Source organism: Nyctereutes procyonoides, unplaced genomic scaffold, assembly GCF_905146905.1.
Source record: "Nyctereutes procyonoides isolate TBG_1078 unplaced genomic scaffold, NYPRO_anot_genome, whole genome shotgun sequence".
Classification (NCBI taxonomy): Eukaryota; Metazoa; Chordata; class Mammalia; order Carnivora; family Canidae; genus Nyctereutes; species Nyctereutes procyonoides.
This window is the reverse complement of record NW_026575049.1, coordinates 26,465,772-26,487,927: the sequence shown is the minus strand read 5'-3', so window position 1 is coordinate 26,487,927 and position 22,156 is coordinate 26,465,772. Positions and strand designations below refer to the sequence as shown.

Below are 22,156 nucleotides of genomic sequence, written 5' to 3'. Positions count from 1 at the left end.
CTTCACCTCCATCCCCGTGCCCGGTGGGTACTCATCACTGTTGGCTCCCTGCCTTACTGACTCCTCCCCGAGCGCCTTTCCAGCGTCCTCCTGCCATGCGGTCAGGGAAACGGTATTCGTAATCCAGCTGAGCCCTGATCCTAGCTGAGGTGCCAGGGCCACAGATCTGTCGACTCCAGGGTGTGCTCGTTGTGCACGTCCCCTCCCCCTGCACACAGCATGAGCCGCTCCATCGTAAGTGGACTCTTGTCCTTCCTTCACGCTGCACCAGCATGTAATGTTGCCCATACCTCCAGCACACCGGCTAATTCATTCAGCAAACACCCACCAAGGAGGTACCAGGCCCTGACCCCAAAGAGACACGATACAAGGTCTCTGACTGCGGGAAGTGCCGTCCTGGGGGGTGTCGGAGTGCAGACTGGTGAGGGCAGAGGCCAGCAGGGCCACGGCGGTCAGAAGCATCGCCCTGGAGAGTCAGGGGGACCCTGGGCCAGGGCGTTCCTGCCCAGCTGTGGGTGTGCTCGCCCATCCCCTGCAGGCCTGGGACCCGGGGCCTGGGAACCTCGTGCTGGCCCTCCTTGCTGGTTCTGCGGCTCTCAAGCATCCCTGAGGGCTGATGGAGCTGGAACGGGCTCTTGGGCTGTGGGCCCTACTGCTAGGGGGCTGGAAGGGAATACAGGGCGCTAAAAAGGAAGCGGGTCGGCTGGAGCTCACAATATGAAGCCCCCTGGCAGGCAGGACCTGGGCCGCAGAAGTTTCTGAAAGGGAACCTGGGGACCCAGACACCAGAACACAGCATCGATTCAGACCAGAGAAGCCGAGTCACGGGATTTATGGGAGGAAGATGGAGTGGGAAGCAGGAGAATCAGGTCTCCCGTGGTCAGTGGGGAAACTGAGGTGCTTCGGGGTGGGGGAGGTCTTGAGCATTGGTGAGCCTTGGTAGGCGTGCTTGTGGTCTGTGCTGAGCCGGGCCCTCCCCACAGCTTGCTGCTGCCTGACCTCAGACAGGACTGGCCCCCCAAAGCTCAGTTTTGTGAGATGGCCGTGTGGTGGTGAGATGAGATGCAGCGCTTCACTCGGGAAGGGGTGCTGCCCTTGGTGGGCGGTTCGTGGCATTGCTGAGGCCTGGACCCCGGCTACCTGACTCCTGGAATGACCCTGTCACCCTATGGTGGCGATCTGCTCACCGCTGTCTCTTCTTCCCCACACTCAGTGGGACGTTTGGGCACTTGCGGGCCTTTTCTGGAACGCTCTCTGGATCTAGCGAGTGGGAAGGACTGAGTAATTAAAGGAGCAAGAACAGATGGGTGGCTCTGTATTAAGGAGCAGGGGCCCAGTGCCTGCAGTCCTGTGTGGTGTCCCCTGCCATTTGACGGGGGCTTCCTGAGTGTCCCCAGTGGAGATGGTCAGGGCCTGACCCACGGGGGCTGTCGCTGCTTGCAGGCAGGGGTGGGCCAAGATTAATTGGGGAGGAAAAAGAGAAAAGGCTCATTGTTCCAGCTTCACAGAGGCTCACCAGGTGCCCAGAGCGGCAGGGCCAACCAGCTGTGCACCTGCTGGGGCACCACCACTCCCGACCACTCCCGCAGGAGGTGCCTTGTAATGGCTCAGGTTCCCAGAGCGCTGGAGCTGCAGGCGCTGGGCCAGGAGCAGCCTCGGCAGCTCCACAGATCCCTGTGAGGCCCCTTCAGGTGGGTGTTACCAGCCTCCCCTTTTTTTATGCCTCTGAGAGAGTAGGGTCCTAGAGCTGTGGGTGGCACAGCCAGGGTTCCAGCCCATTCTTTGACTCAGCAGCAGCTCGCCGAGCACCTCCTGCGTGCCGGGCATGGGGCCGGGCACCGAGCACCCCGGGGTTCTTCACCTTCCTTTCTACGCCTCCTCCCTACTATCAGCCATCATGTTGCTTGGGGTGCTCTAAAGTCCAGAGTCCTTCCCCTGTCTCCCCTCACCCCCACTGCCCTCCCATTATGATAGAGTTTGTGTAGATAAGCCACCTCATTGAAGTATGCCCTGCCCAGGCAGATCTAGACTTTTCCAAGCTCCAGCTCAGGCCTCAGAGCCCAGCAGCACTGATTGCAGGTGCAGATGTGTGGATTTGGGGGGGGGGGGGTCATTTATTCATTAAACAAGCCAAGGTCAACCCCTCCTTTGTATCAGATGGGGTGCTGGGGTCCCAGGGCAGTCGGGCAGCACCAGCCCAGTGTGGAGTGAGGAGCCCTGGGGGAAGGACAGTTCAGCTGAGCCTACCTGGAGACACCGAGTGAAAGATTATACAGGAACTTGGGGCCTTCTACAGGATCTGGACTTTATCCTGAGGACAGGAGTTCCAAGCTGGGAGGCTGTGGATGTGGCTGGCTTTGGCTTGGCTCATCGTGACCAGGGTGGGAGCCCCCTGGCAAGGCCGCTGCTCTTGTCCAGGTGAGCGTTGGTGGTGCAGCCGGCATGGGACAGTGGCGCAGAGGTACCGGCGGGATAAGTACCGGGGTATGGAATGGACACGGTTGGTGATAGACATGTGAGGTCAGCAGGAGGGAGGATTTAGGATGCCTCCTGGGCTCCTGGCCTGGGCAGCTGGGGGGGGGGGGATGGTCACATGACATCAAGGCCCAGGAGGAGGAACATGGGGAAAGCCTGACATCAGAGCATCCCTGGGTGCCAGGCTCAGGTCATAGGTTATCAGCTCAGGTTGTTGGGACAGCTGTGTGAGCTCTTTGTGCCTGGTTTTGCAGCGGAGTCTCAGGCAGGATGGGAGCCAACTCTAACCCCTCTGCTGGGCCCAAATCCATATCCCCTGCCCCTTGTGTGCTCTTCTCTCTCCCTTATAAGGGAGCACTCTTGAGTGGTTAGTTGCACCCCGCACCTGGGCCCTGTGCACTCGGGGAGGTGCCCATGGGAGCACCCCCCCACTCCTGCCTAGGTACACAGGACTGACCTCTGCACAGATATCCCCCCTCCCCAGCAAGGGCATTCCCCCGTCCCCCACCTCCCAGAGTGCAGCTCAAAGCCTCCCCAGGCCATGGCTTGAATCTATGGTCCTCCTGGTTCTGTGCTAGGGAAGGTTCACGAATGCCCCATGAAGATGGATGAGAGGTAGGCCGTCTCCTCCCTTCCCTCCCCCCACCCTCAGGCCTCCGGGCTGGAGATGGAGCTGAAGCTCCGCACTGAAGTGGCCCTTTGTACATTGTCCCCCTGGAGGATGGGGGAGCCTGGTGGGAGGGGCTGGCACCACTGGACACCCTGGGCTGATGTCAGCAGGGCTGAGGAGCGAGGTGGGGCCCGGGGGCGGTGTGCTTTCTCTGGGTCTGGGAGCAGGGCACGGATAGGCATGGATTGCACAGGCCAGGCCTGCCGCCCCAGGCCCACCAAACTAGCTGATACTTGTCACTCAGACTCTGCTATCACTTCTCTTGAGAGTTGGGTGGTCACGCAACAGCTGTTTCTGGAGTGCCTGCTCTGGGCCAGGCTTTGTTCTGGGGGTGGGGAGCAGCGGTGACCAGTGACCGAGGCTCAGGATGACCCTGCTCTCCTGCTGTTGACATTCTGAGCCCCAGGGTGTGGGTGGGGGAGACAGACCACTAACTCGTAAACAAGGAGACAGCTAGCTTCCGCAGCGGTTGTGGGGGAGCCGATGACCTGGGGAGCGAACAGACTGGAGCTGGCGGGGCAGGAGGGCCCCTCTGAGCAGCAGCCACATTCCAGACGGAGGAACCGCGGGGGGAGGACCCTGAGGATGAAAGGTGGGGACTGCAGCACGGAGGAGCCCAGTGGAGGCGGGGACAGCAGAGTATCAAGGACCAGATTGGCAGGGCCTGTGGGCCCAGAGGAGTTTGGGTTTCATTCTGAGCCAGACTCTGGGGGGCGACTGGGTGGCGTGGGGTCTTGGGAGGGGGTTGAGCTGGGGGGGGGCACATGGCCTGATGGGGACTTTGCAGTGACGGAATTTGCGGGGCCTGGTGCCAGATGAGAATGTAGCACCTCTTGTTCAAAAAATTAAGAGTTTCAAGACAGGAAGGAGAAAAAAAAAGGAGAGAGGCCAGTGAGGAGAAGGTGGAGGAGGAGGAGTGGGGCTGGGGCCTGGGAGCATCTTGGAAGGAGGTGCCCCCAGGCCCTGCAGTGCCGCCGCGGGGCACACCCGTGAGGCCCTGGGGGAGCACCGGGGGCTGGACTCGGTCAGGAGCTCAGAGGGACTGGTCTATGTTGGGACTTTTTGGATGTGACCGTGTTCAGTTGTCATGGGCTGAGGGCTGGAGTGATCCCACAGTGCGATGACTCTGCAGCCCGGGGGTATTCAGAGACCTGCCCAGGGTCACACGGGGGGCGGAGAGGGCAGGGGCAGGCTTCAAATCTGGCTTTCTTTGAGTCCAGATTCCAGGGAGTTGCCCCCATCTCGCCGTGTCCCATGCGGGGGGCCGGGGGGCTGATTGCACAGCACCCTCCTCCCTGGCTCACAAGGGAGTTGGCTTTCTCCAACTCCAGAGCAGGCGGAGAGCGCTCAGCCCAGCCTCACCGGCCTCGCTCGTCTCAAGGTGATCTCCAGTCCACGGATGTGACCCCTGAGGCAGAGCCGCATCCTGCCCCGGCTCGTGGGCGCCCACGTCTCGCTCTCCTCCTACTTCCTTGGGCCGCCCCAGCTGCACCCTGCCCTCCTCCTCCTCCTTCCTTCTGCAGAGATGGCAGGGCCCCCATGTCCCGGGGAAGTCCCCTCAGCTCTGCTCACCCAGGCCGTCAGCGACCCTCCTGGGTGGGGTGTCCCCCATGACAAGCGCAGCACGGGGGCACAGAGGACACACCCCGTTTGCCCCGCCACCGCACTGATGGTCCCTGTGCAGCCCCAGGAGCAGGGCTTCGGCGCTCACAGCCCACGGGGTTTCTCTGTAGGCTGATAGGGGTCGAGGGCAGCACCCCAGGGGAGCCACGGGCTAAGCTGGGTGTGAGGGAGGAGGAGCCCCCCAGAGACCCCACACGCACCCCCCCCCCCACTGGAAGTTCTGCCGTCTGCCCTCGGCTCTTCTCTGCCCGGGGCTGATTTATGTCTTCACCCTCTTAGGAAGGAGCCCGAGAGGGTCATTCCCACCACAAGGGATGAATGGCTTGCTCATGGTGGACTTGGGCATGCAGCCAGGCAGTACAATAGCTGTTTGGGGGGTCTCCTCTGGGCCCCCAGTTTCTCATCCGTGGCCAGCCACACAGAGTCCAGCCTCTGCTCCCACTCCCAGAGAACCCTGCGCCCCCGGCTGTCCCCACTGCGGACCAGGGCTGTTGAGTACTGAGCCCACTTGCAGGTGAACAGTGCGGGGTCTCTGAGGGACAGTCAGGATTCAGGCTGTTCTTGCAGAGCCCCCCAACACCCCGCTTTCTTGGAGACCCAGGGTCCCACCAGGAGAGACTACTTCCGAGCTTTCCCCCCGTACCACGCTTCTCCATTTCTCGTCTGTGACCCTCTGACAATGCCCCACGGTCCCTTGGGAGTCTGGAAGCAGCTCAGGGTGACCTTCCACCCAGTGAGGGGGGGGAGGCGAGGTTCCAAGAGGAGATGGGCACGTGGTTTACAAAGTGCCAGGCACTGACAGGCCCCTCACCTAGAAAGTGCGCTTGTGCCCGCGTCCCCAGCACCTGCCCTCACTGCCACTAGGCTACCTGTCTCTACCTGGGGCAGACGAGGAGGTTGCAGTCCCAGGAAGTGAGGTGACCTGGTTGGGAAGAGGTGGGGCCAGGAAACGTGCCGAGGTAAAGGTCAGAGATGGCGCCAGGCTGAGGGTGGCTGTCCATGTAGCCACCTAACTGCCACCTGTGCTCAGCCCCGGGAGTGGGGTGTAGGAGACAGCCTCTGGGGAGGAAGCCATTGCCATCAAGCCATAAGGCCGGACACAGGGTTGCAGCACCTGGGACGGGACACTGCATCACCTGTGGTGTGCCACCGTAGGGACCCGAGGCAGGTACTGGGTCAGGTGAGGGGAAGGTGGGCCTGCGGGGATCCAGGCATGGAGAGCCAAGGGGAGACTGAGGCAGAGTGGAGTGGTAGGGAGCAGGAGGCCCTAGGGCTGGGTCACTTTCAGGGTGAGCCAGGCTGGTCGCTTGGACCCCTTGAACCTCTTCCCTTATCTGTAAGGGATGGAGGTAGAAGGAAGCTGAGGCAGTTCACACCCTGCCAGAGGGCAGCTGGGGGATAGGCCTCAGGCACGCCCTCCTCTTTCCCCCATTTGGTGACAAGCCAAGGAAGGGCAGCAGTAGGCGGGGGCATTGGGCGTCCCCAGGCCACACAGCTGGGCCCGACTGGCCCTGGCCGGAGGCCAGGTCAGGGTAACAGCAAGTAAACAGAACCCCTCAGGGCGGTGAGCGCGGTTGGTGTGGGACCCTGCCTTGCCCATCTCGGAGTTCTGGGCCCACCAGGCTGGGGAAGAGATTGGGCCGGTGGAGGGCGGGGGTGTGCAGTACAGGCTTGAGCCAGGCCCCCCCACAGACTACAGGCCCTCTGGAGCCTCCTGAAGTCCGGGCCTCACCAGGGAGGTTCCCTGACTTCTTAGAGCCCCAGGCCCTCTTCGGGGGACCAGAGATCCCAACACCAGACCTCGTCCAGGGCGATCTGTCCCTGCTGGCATCAGGTGGGAAGGGACTCTGGGGCTCCTGCGGCCTGTCCGGAAACTCTGCGCTTTGTGAAACGTGGTGTTACCTCGCTGTAGGCTGGCCTCACAGAGCGCTGCCCTGGGGGGCTCACCCCATCACAGGTGGAAGGGAGCCTCGGAGAGGGGGTTTGGGCTGTGCAGCTGGACACAGGGCTCTCGTGACTGGTCCAGTCACCTGCTGCAACAAGGCAGGTGCATGTGACCCACAAGTGGCAAGCCCTTGGGCTCCTGCTGGGGGCCAGGGTGGAGGTGGGAGGGCCCTTGCCCTGGGCGAGGCTAAAGGCGGCAGCCTAGGCTCTGCTGCCTGAATGAGGGCCCCTAGAGGTGGTGAGCGCCGGTGGGTCCTGCCGCCGCCAGCTGAGTCTCAGGCAGGTCCCTCAGTCCCCAGCCCCCGTGTCCTCACCACGCGGTGGCTGTGAGGATAAATGGAGTAAGGCACACGGCGTCTGGCAGCTGGGCCGTTCAGTAAGTGCCAGCCGCCACAAAGGTGGCGACGATGGAGGAGGCATCTTCTGGGAGGAATATTCCAGATCCACTGCTCTGCAGAGTGGCCCAGCCCTGCCCAGGTAGAGGGTTTAGCTACATCCGGATTATTGACTCAAGAGGCAGCAACTGAGACCGGCTGCCTAGGCTTCTGTCCACACAGCCCCCGGAGTGTGGGGTGTCCTCGCCAGCCCCGCTAGGCCCCATGTGCCCACCACAGACTCAGACACCCCCCTGCCACCCTCCCACTTTGCTGTCACCGCACTGGGGGTTTCCTACTCTGTGGGGTGGCTCCTTCTCGGGTCGCAGCTGAAACGTCCTCTCTCTAGGAGGCCCGCGCTGACACCTGGCATCCTCTGTTGGTTTTCTCATCTGTCCTCTTTCCCTCCACCCGGGAGAACCTCATCTGTGCATCTTGTTCCTGGCTGCACCCCCAGCTCCAAACCAGGGCTGCTCTGCTCTCTCGACCCATCTCAGGCAGGGCAGAAGCACCAGAGACCTGCCATCCTCACATCCCACCCCCACTCCTGGGCGCCTTCCCTCCACCCGGGCCCGGCCCCAGCCCCCAGCGGGGCAGCTGAGCCTCTTGATCCCAGCAAGTCCATGACTATGTGGCCCTGTTGACAGGGACACAGCCAGATCCCTGTGCCTGCAGTTCCACCTTTGTGCTCATCCCTTTGGCTTGCCCCAGACACACGCTGAATGTCTGGGCGGGGCCCCATGCTGGGCGCCGGGAACACAGGGTCAGCCTGACTTGGAGAAGTCACAGTGTGGGAATGGAATGAACAGGGCAGGGGACAAGGCCAATCACTGCTGAGTTTACTGTGACCAGGCAGAAACGGGCCAGAGGAGACATGATCTCCAGCTCTGTGGCTGTGCCGGTCACACCATCACCCTGCTCCTCCCACCTCTGCCCCAGCAGCCCCTGCACCCCTGCACCCCTGCTGGGATGCATCCACACTCCCTCCCTGCTCACTAAGGGGACTCAGGCAAGAGCCCCCCTGCCCCCCTGCAGGGCTGTTACCCCCCCCCCAGGCCCAGTCTATGCCTCTGCTTTCCAGGCTGTGTGTGTGAGACCAGCAGTGCTCCTGGGGCCCTTCTGAAATGTGCATCTGCCTCTGCCCCACTGGGGTTTTTAGACCTCTTTTTAGTGTAGAAGACTTTCTGCAAACAAAATCCTAGGATAAACTACAATGTATGAAATTGAAAAGCTGAGTGAGCATCTTTTTGATTATGTGTGTGTGTTTAGGGGGCGGAGGGGTTGTCCCAGGCTTTGTTGTCTCTCCCCGTCTCTCTCTGTCATCTGGTCGCCGGAGTGCCTTGGGGGTTCCATAGAACCTGGTTTGGGGACACATGTTCTCAGTGCCCACAGAACCCTTTCCGTGGGATGTCTGTGTCTGCATCTAGCCCCCTCTTCCCCTCCCCAAAGCCACCCACCAGGAGTCCTTGCTTCATCCTCAGATGCCTCAGTCTCTTTCCTGTGACAAACACTCATCACCTGCCCCTCACCAGATACTGTTTCTTACCCACCTGGTGGTCGCTCAGCCAGGCAGTGTTCCAGACACTTTACATACACGAAATCCTCAGGGCAGCCCTGTGACTTGAACACCATAGCTCCACCTTACTGCCTCCAGCTGCCTCTGCACAATGAGGCCCAATCCTCCACCCAGAGGTGCCCTCCCCAGGGCTTGGGCTCAGCTCCTTGCCTTCGTCCTCTTCTGTCCTCCGCAGACTTTCCCCAGGTCCCACCCCCAGCCCACCTCTTGCCCCTGACGCTGTGACCCACTCCCTCCCTCTGTCACCCAGTGTTTAAGGAGTGTCCCCACAGCAGCTCACCACCACTCCCCCCCCCCGACCCTGGGTCCCAGGCTGGATACCTCAGGCTGCCTCACCTCACCTCCAGCACAGCATCCTCCCATGTGCATCCTCCCCTCCAGCCCCACCATCCCTGCAGAACTGGTGCAATCAGCCGTGCTCCCTGCCCCTGCCCCTTCCCCTGCCCCATTCTCCCCAGTCTTGTCTGAACCTGCCTGCTCCAATTCAGTAGCTGCTAGCACATGTGGCTATTAAACTAAAATTCAAATTAAGTGAAATTATAAATTAGTTCCTCAGTCTCCCAGTCAATTTCAAGTGCTCAGTAGCCACGCGGGGCTAGCGGCTTGTGTGTAGGATAGCGCAGCCTAGCTGTTTGCATCATCACAGAGCGTGCTATTGGATAGCTCTGGAAGCTGATACTGGCCATCACTCAGAGCCTTCAGTGTCTGGAGCTCAGGCCAACGGCACCTTCCCCTCCCCGCCAGCCGCGTGGGTCTCAGGCCCTGCAGAGCAGTGGGTGTGCACAGGTGAGCAGAGGAATGCTCTGCAAGTTGCTTTGCCCTCTGAGCTTCAATTTCCTCAATTTCCTCCTGTAAAGTGGGGATGATAAGTCCTACCTCTAAGGACGGCTGAGAGGGGCCAGTGTATGTAAAACGTATGCCGGCAGCTGGTGATAACCTCAGCGTGTGTTAAGTGGTGACCATCATGTTAACGTGAATAAGGCAAGGTAGGGGCGGATCTTAAGAGGCAGGAGTCAGGGCAGCCCGGGTGGCTCAGCAGTTTAGCGCCGCCTGCAGCCCAGGGTGTGATCCTGGAGACCTGGGATCGAGTCCTGGGATCGAGTCCCACATTGGGCTCCCTGCAGGGAGCCTGCTTCTCCCTCTGCCTGCGTCTCTGCCTCTCTCTCTCCCTGTGTCTCTCATGAATAAATAAATAAGATCTTAAAAAAAAAAGTCAGGAGTCACAGCAGCCATGAACCTCAGTGCTGGACAGTGGGAGCCACAGCAGGCTTCTGAGCACAGCCACCCCATTGACTGATGTCTAAGGATGACTAATCTCTTTAGCCTCCAGCGCTGTCCAGTAGAACATTCTGGGCGGGTGGAAGTGCTCTATATCTTCACTACCCATGGGCCTCTGGGGACCAAACGCTGATGTCCTCGGTGGGCCAGTGACCAGTGGGGAAAGAGAAGGAGGCTCCAGGGAGATGAGGGCAGGTCCTAGCCTTGGGAACCAACTTTCTCAGGCACATGCTACCACTCTGTGGGAAAGTTCTTAGGCAGCTGGCAGGGGACTGGGAGCAGGCTGAGTGGGGAGGGCTCTGGAGGAAGGCGAGAGGGCCAGGGCACATGGGCTGGTTGTGGAGCAGGGATAGTGGTAGGGTTCACCACAGAAAGGGCTCCCAGGCATGGGCATTGGGCTGAGGCTTCAGCCAGGCTCCTGCTCCGGAGCTAAGCCAGCAGAAAGAGTAGAGGCCCCAGATCCCTGTGCCCAGGGGGTGGCTGGGGTGCCCCATCTGGCTGGTCCAAGAACTGGCTCCCAGTGTAACTGTGCTTCGCTTTGTGCCTTGTTTTCCTGATCTGTGGATGGGAGCAGCAGCAGCTCCCCCACCTGCACCATGGTGAACAGAGTCCGCCAGGACTTTTCAGTGACTGGGCCACTGGGGCCCTTACCAGGGCTGGCCCTTTAAGCCGACTTGTCTCTGAGGAGTGCTAGGGAGTAGAAGTCCTGGGGACTGGGGGGTTAGGGTACACCAGACCCTCCCTCACCCAGGCCACTCATGCTTCGCCTGGGGTAGAACCCTCAAATCTGCAGCCCCACTGGGTCCCAGGCCCACCTGTTGGCAGGTGCAGGATGCTTGGGGAATCTCATCTGTTTCATTCCCACAAGCATTGTGTGGCTGAGTGAGTAGCTTAACCTCGAAGCTATGAGGAATCTATCTCCTCATTTACAAAATGGAGACTTAACATACCTTCCTCCAGGGGGAGCCCAGGAATGAGCCCCTAATTTCTCCAGCCGTTGCAGGGGCAGTACCTGGCACACTGCAGGTTCTTGGTAAATGTCCACCAGTAGCCTGGATGATGCGTCGGCTGTGGGGTGACATCCCTGTGTATAGGCTTGACCCTCATGGAGCGCTGTCTGATAGACAGGAGCTGAAGGGATGAATAAAATGATGAGAGATGAAGAAATAAACACAGCGTCAGTTGTTTCTTGCATCTTGCCAGAACTCTGGAATTTGTCAGACTCTGTAGCTGCCTCCTCTGCCTGTCTCTCCATGGGGGATCATGGAACCTCACATTGGAAGGACCTTTATTTGGCCACAGAGTCTTCTGATTCCTGAGGTGCTGACTTGCTCTGCTTAACCCCCAAGGGAGGACCTGGAAGCAGTAGCGGAAGCTCCAAGGAGGCTGATTTAGGTCAACAGAAAGCATTTCTACCAGCCTGACGTGCTTGGAATGGGTGGTGCTAAGAATTGGACCAGCAGAGGCCAGATGGTTACTTGGCAGGGGCGCTGGCCTGGGGTGAGGGTTTGGACAATATTCTTACTCCAGGGCCCTTGAGACCCTGGGAGAGGAGCCTGGACCCTCTGTGGGGCTCCAGATTCCCTGGGCTCTGAAAACCAAATGAGTCACTGAGAATGCCCAGGAGGATGACGGGTGCCAGTCAGTAGTAAGCAGCCTTCCAATTGGCTCAGTCCTTTAACAAAGTTGGCTAGGGCAAGGCCTGGCGTGTTCAGTCATGTCATCTGCATTTGGTTGTCTGGCAGGAAAGCTAAATGGAAGGAAAGAAGCAGGTATTTTTAGAGCATCTGCTAAGTGCTGGGCTCCATGCAGGATGTTTTGACACCACGGCTCATCCAGATCTCCCACAGGACTGCAAGGGAGGGGATATCTTCCTTCTCTATCTGAGACTGAGGTCCAGAGAAGCTAAGTAACTTGCCCGAGGGCACACAGTAAAATTACAGCACTGGGGCTTAAACCAGATCTTCCTGATTTCCAGTAACAATGAAAGCCGATGCTCACTGAGCACCCACCATATGCTTAGGCACAGTTACTCTTCTTTTGCATGGATTGACTCATTTGTTCTACGTCTATTTTATAGAGAAGGGAAACTGAGGCCAGCAGAGGTAGGATAATGAGAGGTAGGTCAGAGGCAATGTTCAGATCTGACATTGCAACCACTGTGCCCACCTTGTGTCTTAGGCAGAGTTTGCTGCAAAGATACATCTCCTGCCTCCTCATGGAGATGGGCAGAGCCCTGGGGTCACATGGGATGGAGGCAGGCACTTCAGCTCAAAATCAAGATGTCCTTTCAAGCAGATGAACTAATTGATGGAGAAGTGAGGGTGCATTCAAAGGTGCTCCCAGGCTGGGGTTGTAGAGGGGCCATTTCCTGCCCAAGAGTGGAGACGAGGTGGACTGTGTGACCTCCAGGAATTCCCCCATAGACATTTCCAGGGCGTCCTGAGCACCTAGTAGGTGTCGGACCCTTTTGCTGCTGGATGCAGACCACAACTGGTCCCTTTTCCCAGTTGTAGGAGTTGAGGGCCCTGTTGCTGTTCCAGAACTGAGGACACCAGGGATCAGGTGTCATGAGGCAGGCAGGGAAGGGGGCCAGAGGATGGTGGGCAGGGGGAGTGGCCATTAGGACATGAGCCACTGAACCACAGAGTTGGTTGGCAGGGGCCGGTGAGAGGCTGGTGGAGGGCATTCCCAGGGCTGAGCTAGGACCCTGGTCAGCGCAGGCAAGCTCAGGACCATGGAGAGCGCCACGGGAGCTTCCCGTCACTCCGATGACAGCTGTCAGGGTGTGTCTGCATCTACTGCCAGCCCAGCCAGGCCCACACTCCTAGCCTGTGGTCTCCAGGGAACACCTGTCCTCTCTGACCAGGAGCCCCCCTGGACTGAGCCTGAGCTCTGACCCCGAGATCATGACTGGATTGTGGTGTTTGGGCTCATCTGCTTCCCTGCCTTACCCAATCAACCTTCTAAGCAGAGCCCAAAGAAAAGGCACAAAGAGGAGAAGGAAGAGGTAGGAGCAGGGAGAGAAGGAAGAAAACTTGCCCAGGGGCACCTTATGGGGCATGGCCACAGACTTAAGTCAGCACAAGAAGAGGAGGCCCGGAGTGGGCTGATCCTGCCACTATCCTGGGTCAGGATCAGCCTTAGTCTCCCCCGTCCCTGATTATCTGGCTACCAGGAAGCACCCAGCCCACCCCACCACTTTCATGCAGGAAACATAGGCCCCTGGGGCTGGGTACCACTCACAGAGTGATATATGTGTTGAGGGTTGGGGGGAACTCGGGGAGGCTCCTAGAGGGCCTGAAATTTCTTCCCTCATTTCCCCAGTGCCCCAGGAAGCAGGGTGCTATTTCTCAGCCCCTCCACCATCAGGCCCAGGTTCTTACTAGGCTTCACTTGCTGAGCCCCTTCCCTGCCTCTTGCTCCTCTGAGATAGGACAGTGCCCACCAGGGCCCAGGCTTTGCCAGGGGCTCACCTCCAAGCCTTTGAGCTCGTGCCACATCCCCACCCAAAAGTTCTCTCTGCCAGGCTGGGATATAGCAATAGGAGTAAGAAGACTTAAGGTTTATTTCATACTCATTATGCGCCAGGCACTTTGCATGGATTATTGAACTCTCATTTCATAGATGGGAAAAAAAATGAAAGTTGTGAAGTTGCCCAAGCCTACACAGACAGAAGATGGCAGAGCCAGGATTTGGAGTCTTGTTCCAGAGTCTGTGTGCATGGAAGTGATGGTGAGCACATTGAGGAGGCCCAGGACAATGCAGGGTGCTTTTGTTGAGCACCTGCCGTGTACAGCTCCCTGCCCCAGGGAGCTGGTAGTCCAGCTGAGGAGACAGATGTCAGAGAAGGTGAGCTCAGCATGGTGAGTGTTGGGAACAGGAGAGGACTATGGATTGATCTCCCTGATTTGGTGTCTCATTTGAAGTGGGCAGGACAGGAATGATTATATCCGTTTTATAGATGGGGGAGTTGAAGCTCAGAGAGGCCAAGCAATCTTGAGACTCAGATTCACAGTGGCTACATAAATCCAGAGACTGATGCAGGTTGTCAGGAAGAGGGTTGGGAGAGCTCAGTATGGTTCTTCCAAGTTCTAACCTGGGCAGAAGACACTTGGTTTCAGGAGATGCTGGCCCTGACACAAAGCAAACACCGAAGAAATATTTGGTGAATTTTACTGAAATGAGTAAGGGCATAGGTATGGCCTCTGAGCTGCCTAAGATCATCCTCAGCAATAGGAATGACTGGACAGGGATTTTGCCCTCAGGAAGCTGCCTGTGTCTGTGTCGGCCTTGGAGGGCAATGGGCCAGCCCGTTAGAGACCCAAGTCCTCCCTCAGCTAAAATTGCTTCTCCAGGCAGGTCCTGACCACCTCACCCATCCTGGGGTCCTGAGTTCCTGGAGGGGCTCAAGCTAATGCATGTCAGGAAGCAGGAGGGAGGGGGTGGAGAATGGTGAACTGAACAATGTCCCCCAAACCAGTTCCTCCTCCCAGAGCCCACAAGGGGTCCTCAGATCCAAAGCATTATTCACCACACCCCTCCATCCTGTGAGGTTTCTAGACCAAGCATACTTCTGGAAGGATGTGAGATTTGGATCCAGAGACCAAGGTCAACAGCTAGGCTCTGCCATTAGCCCTCAAGGTGGCTGGCCCCGCCCCTCATCAGCCTCTGTGTTCGCATCTGCTAGGGGGGAGGGCAGGTGAGGGTGAGGACCTGCAGAGACAGCCTGACTCAAAGCCAGCTCTGCAGCTGAGGGGCATCCCCCACCCCAGTCAAAGACTCCATCCTTCTAGGTCCTGACTCCTTGCTCACAGTTCACATCCAAGTCTTCAGCAAATCCATCGGAATCTGAGCGCTTTCTGCACCCCACCCCCAACTGTGGTTCAAGCCGCCCCTTGTCACACCTGGACTATGCCGGGGTCTCCTTGCCGCGCTCCCTGCAGCAACAGTGTACTCTCAACAGAGCAGCTCGAGTGAGTCTGTTCAGACCAGGGTCGGGTCATGTTCCTCCTCTGCCCAGAATCCTCCCATGAAAACCATATTTCCTGCTGAGGCTTCAGGCTCTGCGTGATCTGGACCCATCCCATACATCTCCTGAGCACTGGCTGTTCCTTCTGCCCAGAATCTTCTTCCCCTGCCCCCTGGTCGTCTTCAAGTCTCCCTCTTCTCAGAGAGGCCTGCACTGAGCACCTGCTTGTCACCGAACCCACTCCACCTCCTATCCTTTACCCAGATTTTTCTCTGGAGCACAATTCTTTTTTTTTTTTTTTAGATTTTATTTATTCCTGAGAGATAGAGAGCGAGGCAGAGACACAGGCAGAGGGAGAAGCAGGCTCCATGCAGGGAGCCTGATGTGGGACTCAATCCTGGGTCTCTAGGATCACCCCTGGGCCAAAGCCAGGCGCTAAACTGCTGAGCCACCCGGGCTGCCCAGCACAACTCTTTCTTTTTTTTTTTTTTAATAAATTAATTTTTATTGGTGTTCAATTTACCAACATACAGAATAACACCCAGTGCTCATCCCGTCAAGTGTCCCCCTCCGTGCCCGTCACCCATTCACCCCCACCCCCCGCCCTCCTCCCCTTCCACCACCCCTAGTTCATTTCCAGGGTTAGAAGTCTTTATGTTCTGTCTCCCTTTCTGATATTTCCCACACATTTCTTCTCCCTTCCCTTATATTCCCTTTCACTATTATTCATATTCCCCAAATGAATGAGAACATACACTGTTTGTCCTTCTCCGATTGACTTACCTCACTCAGCATAATACCCTCCAGTTCCATCCACGTTGAAGCAAATGGTGGGTATTTGTCGTTTCTAATGGCTGAGTAATATTCCATCAGCACAACTCTTTCTAATGTGCAGTATTACCTGACTCATTTATTTCTAGTTTATTGCATTTCCTTGCCCTGCTCACCCCTGTGTACGCTGCACGGAGGTGGGCGTCCTCGTCTGCCTCGTCTCCCAGGCTCCCAGGGCTTAGTACAGTGCCTGGCACACAGTGGGCTCTTGATAAGTAGTTGGTGTGTGAGTGGATGATATGGATCAGGTGAGCACCCTGTGGGGGTGTTGTATGGGTCAAAGGTAGTAGTGGCTGTTCCATCTACTGGGTTGTTTTCACTGGTCACCAGTAGATTCTTGGTGTCACTCTATTTGGGTTGCACATGGCAGATGGAAGGGGCTCAGGACAGGTTTACCAGTGGGTGAAAGCCCACTGTCTACCCCTTACTAATTGTATGACACTGGGCAAGTTATATCATCTTTCTGGCCCCAGTGTTCTCACCTGTAAAATGGGAATGATAAAGGTACCTGCTTCACATGGAGAGGATCCAATGATGTCTAGTGTGGAATGTGCTCGGGCCATTCACTGGCTTATAAGCATCAGTGACCATCAGCTTTGTTGTTGCACCTGATGGATTCTCAACAAAGCTTTTTTTTTTTTCTTTTTAAGATTTAATTTATTTATTCACGAGAGACAGAGAGAGGCAGAGGGAGAAGCAGGCTCCATGCAGGGAGCCTGACATGGAACTCGATCCCCAGTCTCCAGGATTGCACCCTAGGCTGAAGGCAGTGCTAAACCGCTGAGCCACCCGGGCTGCCCTCAACAAAGCTTTATAGTGGAAGGAGAAAGGCTGCCAGATGGGGCCTAATTAGGTTCTGTGGATTTAGCCCACAGCTGGGCTGCCTGGAGGGATCCATCTCAGCTGTAAGGAGGAAGGGAGGGAGGGAGGGGTGCCAGGTCCTGACTCAGCCACCTTCCTAATGGCCTTTGGGAAAAGTTTCCCTATCTGTAAAATGGGTGGTTACAGTAACCTTCCAAAATGGATGAGACTTGCATGAGACCTCAGGAGTCAATGCTTTATTTATTCCGTTTCCTATTTATATGCCACACAGTGTAAAAAATATATATATATATATATATTTCAAGTACTTATCAAAATACATGAAGATAAGATTAAAAAAGGGTCAGGCCCAGAAAAGTAAGAGTGAAGCTGAAAGTGAAAGTGTCCCAGAAAATATGGTCTGTGAGGCCCTAGCTTGCTCCAGGCCGACTACCACGTGCTTCTGTCTCCTAAGCAGCCCGAGCAATGAGGGAGCCACACACAGTTCCTTGATTCTCAGCAGCAGGCCAGGCTGGGGCCTTATCACGTGGCCTCAGTCCGAAAGCCCCAGTGAAAGGGAGATCCCAGGTACTGGTGGGTCTGTCCTCCGAAGGGCACATCTGGCCAGGTGTAACCAGATCCTGAAAGCCAGCCTGCCCAGGGAGCCAAGGAGCAGCTGGGTCAGTGTGACCTGGGCGGGGCCATGGCGGCCCTTGGCACTCTGCAGGGCCACTGCTGCCAGGGGAGTTCATCTGAGTGGCAGCCTGGCCCTGCCCTCCACAGCTCATGGGCCAATCCGACAAGGGCCAGGGTCGGTGTGTGTTCCACAGAGGTAGGTTCCAAGTGGGAAAAAATAACCAGAAGGATCAGGACTGCCTTACCAGGTCCTCAGAGCCCCTGGCGGGTCATGCTGGACGCTTCTGCTGTGCCCAGCTCAGTCTGCAGGTTTGCCTTATGCCTGGTCTTGGCCACAGCAAGAACGCCTCGACCCTCTTTTATCGGGCCTCACCCCTTGGCCCTTCCACTCACCCTGCTGGCCTCTACCTGGTCTCACTTGGCCAGGGTAGGGCTGGAATCCATTACAGAGAGAGGAGCCCAGAAGACCTACTTTAAAATGTTGCCAAGGAGCAGCCCCTCCCTCCCGCCTTCTCAAAAGCCAGTGGAGACCAGCCCCCCACCCCCTGCCCTGGGACAGCTGACATTAAGCAGAGGTCCCCACCCCCGATTGTCCTGCCAGACTGCCTTCAGTCAGCTGTGCCAGCCCTGGGGCAGGCTCCAGGAGAGCCTGGTATTCAAACTGGATGGACATGACAGCACCAAGTACCCTGGCCGTTCGCCATTGGTGGCGACTCCATGGCTCATTAGTTTGCTCAGGACTCCCCACCAAGGTGAGGCTGGGAACAGGGTGTAGCCCAGGAGTCAAGCCACCCAGGTTCCTGCCCCAGCTTTGTAACATCAAGCAGGTCCCTGAAGTCCTCTAGGTCCTGGTTTCCTCCTCTATAAAATTAAAAGATTAGAGGAGGTGGCTCTTAAAATTTGTTTTCGATCAAACATTTCATGAATCTGTGCCTTGTAACCACATAGCTTAGAGAAAATTACGTTGGAATCTTCCAGCCTTGAAATGACCGAAGTTTATTAAGCACCTGATGCCCACCAGGAGTGCTGTACCCATTTCACAGGTGTAGTAACTGAGGTTTAGAATGGCAAGGAGCCTTGCTTAAGGTCACAGAAGTTTTTTGTTTTGTTTTGTTCTTTAAGGTCACAGAAGTTTGAGGCCAGGTGTGCATCCTTCCACTCTCCCCTGCTGTATGCAGAGTTAGGAAGTGGAGGGGAGGGTATGGCAGCAAGGCACCCAAATGACCCAGAGAAGTAAGGAGAAGCCAAAGAAAGGAACATCTGAAAGGAAGAATGTTCTACATGGAAGGACAGTGCCTTACTCATGGGGGATCCACGGAAGGGGAAACGATTATACACCAGCGGCCAAAGGCCAGTTTCTATCCTAGCCCTTCCCGAAACTCAGTAGGTCATCCAGGTCCTACTTGGCCCAATGGGTGTAGCCTCCCAGCCTGTCTGCCCACCTCACTGGGCTCTAAGACAAAACAAGCTGGAGGATTATAGTCAGCAGTTCTCTCTTGCTCCACAGGTTCATTTGTGAAATAAGTAGCACACCTGAATAAAGTATAGACTTTAGTTAATCATAATGTGGCCATTTCAATTTTCAAGGTATGACAAGCGTACCATGGTGATGTAAGACACTAGCCCTGGGGGGGAGACCAAGCGAGGAGTGTAAGGAACCCTCTATACTCTCTTTGCAACTTTTCTGATATGTTACGAATATTCTATAATAGAAAGTTCACTTCAATTGTAAAAAGCAATATACAAGGCTCTCCATTCCACAGCCACAAACTAATTGATAAATCGAACTGCTTAAGTGAATAGAGAGAATGGTTATACTCACGAGTCACTCATGAATAGAGAGTGATTCATTCAAAATAACCATGGAATATTGTGTGGGATTTTTTTTTTTATTTAGTTATGATAGTCACAGAGAGAGAGAGGCACAGAGACACAAGCAGAGGGAGAAGCAGGCTCCATGCACCGGAAGCCCGACGTGGGATTCGATCCCGGGTCTCCAGGATCGCGCCCTGGGCCAAAGGCAGGCTCTAAACCGCTGCGCCACCCAGGGATCCCTTGTGTGGGATTTAAAACGAAATGGTAGATCTATTACTACTGATACGAAAATCTCTTATCATTGATCGTGGAAAACAACTTGATTGTAGTTCATGTCCATTAGGTAATATTTATGAAAAATAGGAAATCAAGGACAGAAATCTCGCATATCAAACCAGCAACACACCTTATGCCTGGAGATCGGTAACAGAGGGGAACTTTTACTTATTCTTTTAAGTGTTAGAATTAGATGTGTTTCCTTGAAACCTGTGAATTCTTTCAGTGAAAAGGAATTAGATTTGTCAACATACTGACACACACACACAAAAAAAAAAAAAAAGAAAAAAGAAAGAAAAGCTCCGTGGGCAGGTCAGGGAGGGGACCCATGTTGGCAGCCTGCAGCCCACTCTCCCCCTCCCTTGGGGCAGGTTCTGCACTGCAGAGCTGAGCTTTTCCCAGGCTGCACTGTTCCTGGAGCAAAGTCTAGCGATGCAGCTGGTCTGGTCAGAGTGGGCAGGCCAGGTGGAGGATCAGGCTGCAGAGGGGGTGAGTGTGATGACCTGGTAATCTCTGGGGAAGGAGGGCTGTGGCAACGGGGAGGAGGTCCTGACCAGGAGGGGAATTTCGTCGATGCCTTGCCTTCCCGGGGTACTTGGTACAGTGAGTTGGACTCTCAGGCTGAACTCCGGGGGTGGGGGTGGGTGGGGACAGGAGGTGACTTCCTGCAGGGGCGCCAGGCACCGGCCGGGAGGTGCACAGACTGGGTGGCAGTGAAGGCCTCCTCGGGTTCCCTTCCTTGGGAGAGGGGCCTCAGGCTCTCCTCACCCAGGTCTGCAGCCCCCTGACCCGTCTGCTCTCTCCCCCCTTACTGCAGGATGAAGATGAGACGCTACAAGCTCTTTCTCATGTTCTGTATGGCCGGCCTGTGCCTCATCTCCTTCCTGCACTTCTTTAAGACCCTGTCCTATGTCACTTTCCCCCGGGAACTGGCCTCCCTAAGCCCGAACCTCGTGTCCAGCTTCTTCTGGAACAATGCCCCCGTCACGCCCCAGGCCAGCCCGGAGCCGGGCAGCCCTGACCTGCTGCGAACGCCGCTCTATTCGCACTCGCCCCTGCTGCAGCCGCTGTCTCCGAGCAAGGCCACCGAGGAGCTCCACCGGGTGGACTTCGTGCTGCCCGAGGACACCACCGAGTACTTCGTGCGCACCAAGGCGGGGGGCGTCTGCTTCAAACCGGGCACCAAGATGCTGGAGAGGCCCCTCTCGGGGCGGCCCGAGGAGAAGGCCGAGGGCGCCGAGGGCTCCCCGGCCCGCGGCCCGGCCCGGCACCTGCTGAGCACCCGCGAGCGCCCGGGGGCCCGCGGCCCGCGGCGCAAGTGGGTGGAGTGCGTGTGCCTGCCGGGCTGGCACGGGCCGAGCTGCGGCGTGCCCACCGTGGTGCAGTACTCCAACCTGCCCACCAAGGAGCGCCTGGTGCCCCGCGAGGTGCCGCGGCGCGTCATCAACGCCATCAACATCAACCACGAGTTCGACCTGCTCGACGTGCGCTTCCACGAGCTGGGCGACGTGGTGGACGCCTTCGTGGTGTGCGAGTCCAACTTCACGGCCTACGGGGAGCCGCGGCCGCTCAAGTTCCGCGAGATGCTGACCAACGGCACCTTCGAGTACATCCGGCACAAGGTGCTCTACGTCTTCCTGGACCACTTCCCGCTGGGCGGGCGGCAGGACGGCTGGATCGCCGACGACTACCTGCGCACCTTCCTGACCCAGGACGGCGTGTCGCGGCTGCGCAACCTGCGGCCCGACGACGTCTTCATCATCGACGACGCCGACGAGATCCCGGCCCGCGACGGCGTGCTCTTCCTCAAGCTGTACGACGGCTGGACCGAGCCCTTCGCCTTCCACATGCGCAAGTCGCTGTACGGCTTCTTCTGGAAGCAGCCGGGCACCCTGGAGGTGGTGTCGGGCTGCACGGTGGACATGCTGCAGACGGTGTACGGGCTGGACGGCATCCGCCTGCGCCGCCGCCAGTACTACACCATGCCCAACTTCCGGCAGTACGAGAACCGCACGGGCCACATCCTGGTGCAGTGGTCGCTCGGCAGCCCCCTGCACTTCGCCGGCTGGCACTGCTCCTGGTGCTTCACGCCCGAGGGCATCTACTTCAAGCTCGTGTCCGCCCAGAACGGGGACTTCCCCCGCTGGGGCGACTACGAGGACAAGCGGGACCTCAACTACATCCGCAGCTTGATCCGCACCGGGGGCTGGTTCGACGGCACGCAGCAGGAGTACCCGCCGGCCGACCCCAGCGAACACATGTACGCCCCGAAGTACCTGCTCAACAACTACGCCCAGTTCCGCTACCTGCTGGACAACCCCTACCAGGAGCCCAAGGGCACCGCGGAAGGTGGGCGGCGGAACAGGGGTCCCGAGGGAAGGCCACCCGCCAGGGGCAAATTGGATGTGGTTGAAGGCTAAGGCTGCATGATCTTAGAGGGCCGGTGGCAGGTGGGGGGAGTGGCGGCGGCCCCCCCTGATGCTTCCCTGCCTCCCTCTGCTGTCTGGCTGGTTCTTGAGAGGACCGGGAGTGGATGGGCGGAGGAGTCTTCCCTGCTCAGGCCCTTGGGAATCAAGCAAGGGTCAGGCCTGTGAGCTCACAAAACATCCTTCCTTCCTCATCGGGAGAGGGGAGTCGGGCCCCTCCGTCCACCAGGAGTGCTGTGGCTGGGAGGTGCCAGCGGAGAGTGCATGATGGTTACTGGGTGGCAAGGGAGGGCGGGCAGGGTGGGGAAGGGAACCTGCAGGAACTCCCCAGGGCAGCCAAGCGGGAGCTGCAGCCCCTGCCAGGGAGAAACCTACCATGTGACCTCCTGGGGCTTTGGACCTGCAGCGGAAAAGTGGGCGTGCCAGGAGGTCCTGAGGCTCTGTAAATAGACACATTTG

The 22,156-nt window shown here is 57.5% G+C and overlaps 1 protein-coding gene across 4 annotated transcripts in view; it reads left to right on the top strand.

The window, feature by feature from the left end:
- Positions 1-21,978, top strand: part of MGAT3 (beta-1,4-mannosyl-glycoprotein 4-beta-N-acetylglucosaminyltransferase) — a 29,276-nt gene extending 7,298 nt beyond the window's left edge. The window contains exons 2-3 of one of the 4 annotated variants that reach the window (XM_055329317.1): positions 13,568-13,792; positions 20,089-21,978. In XM_055329317.1, the coding sequence (XP_055185292.1) occupies positions 20,090-21,691 (1,602 nt within the window). In that variant the 5' untranslated portion in view covers positions 13,568-13,792; position 20,089 and the 3' untranslated portion in view covers positions 21,692-21,978. Of the gene's footprint in view, positions 1-2,402; positions 2,462-13,567; positions 13,793-14,400; positions 14,917-20,088 lie in introns of those variants that run through there. The other 3 variants (XM_055329316.1, XM_055329314.1, XM_055329315.1) reach the window with 3 other exon arrangements.
- Positions 21,979-22,156: the final 178 nt, after the last annotated feature.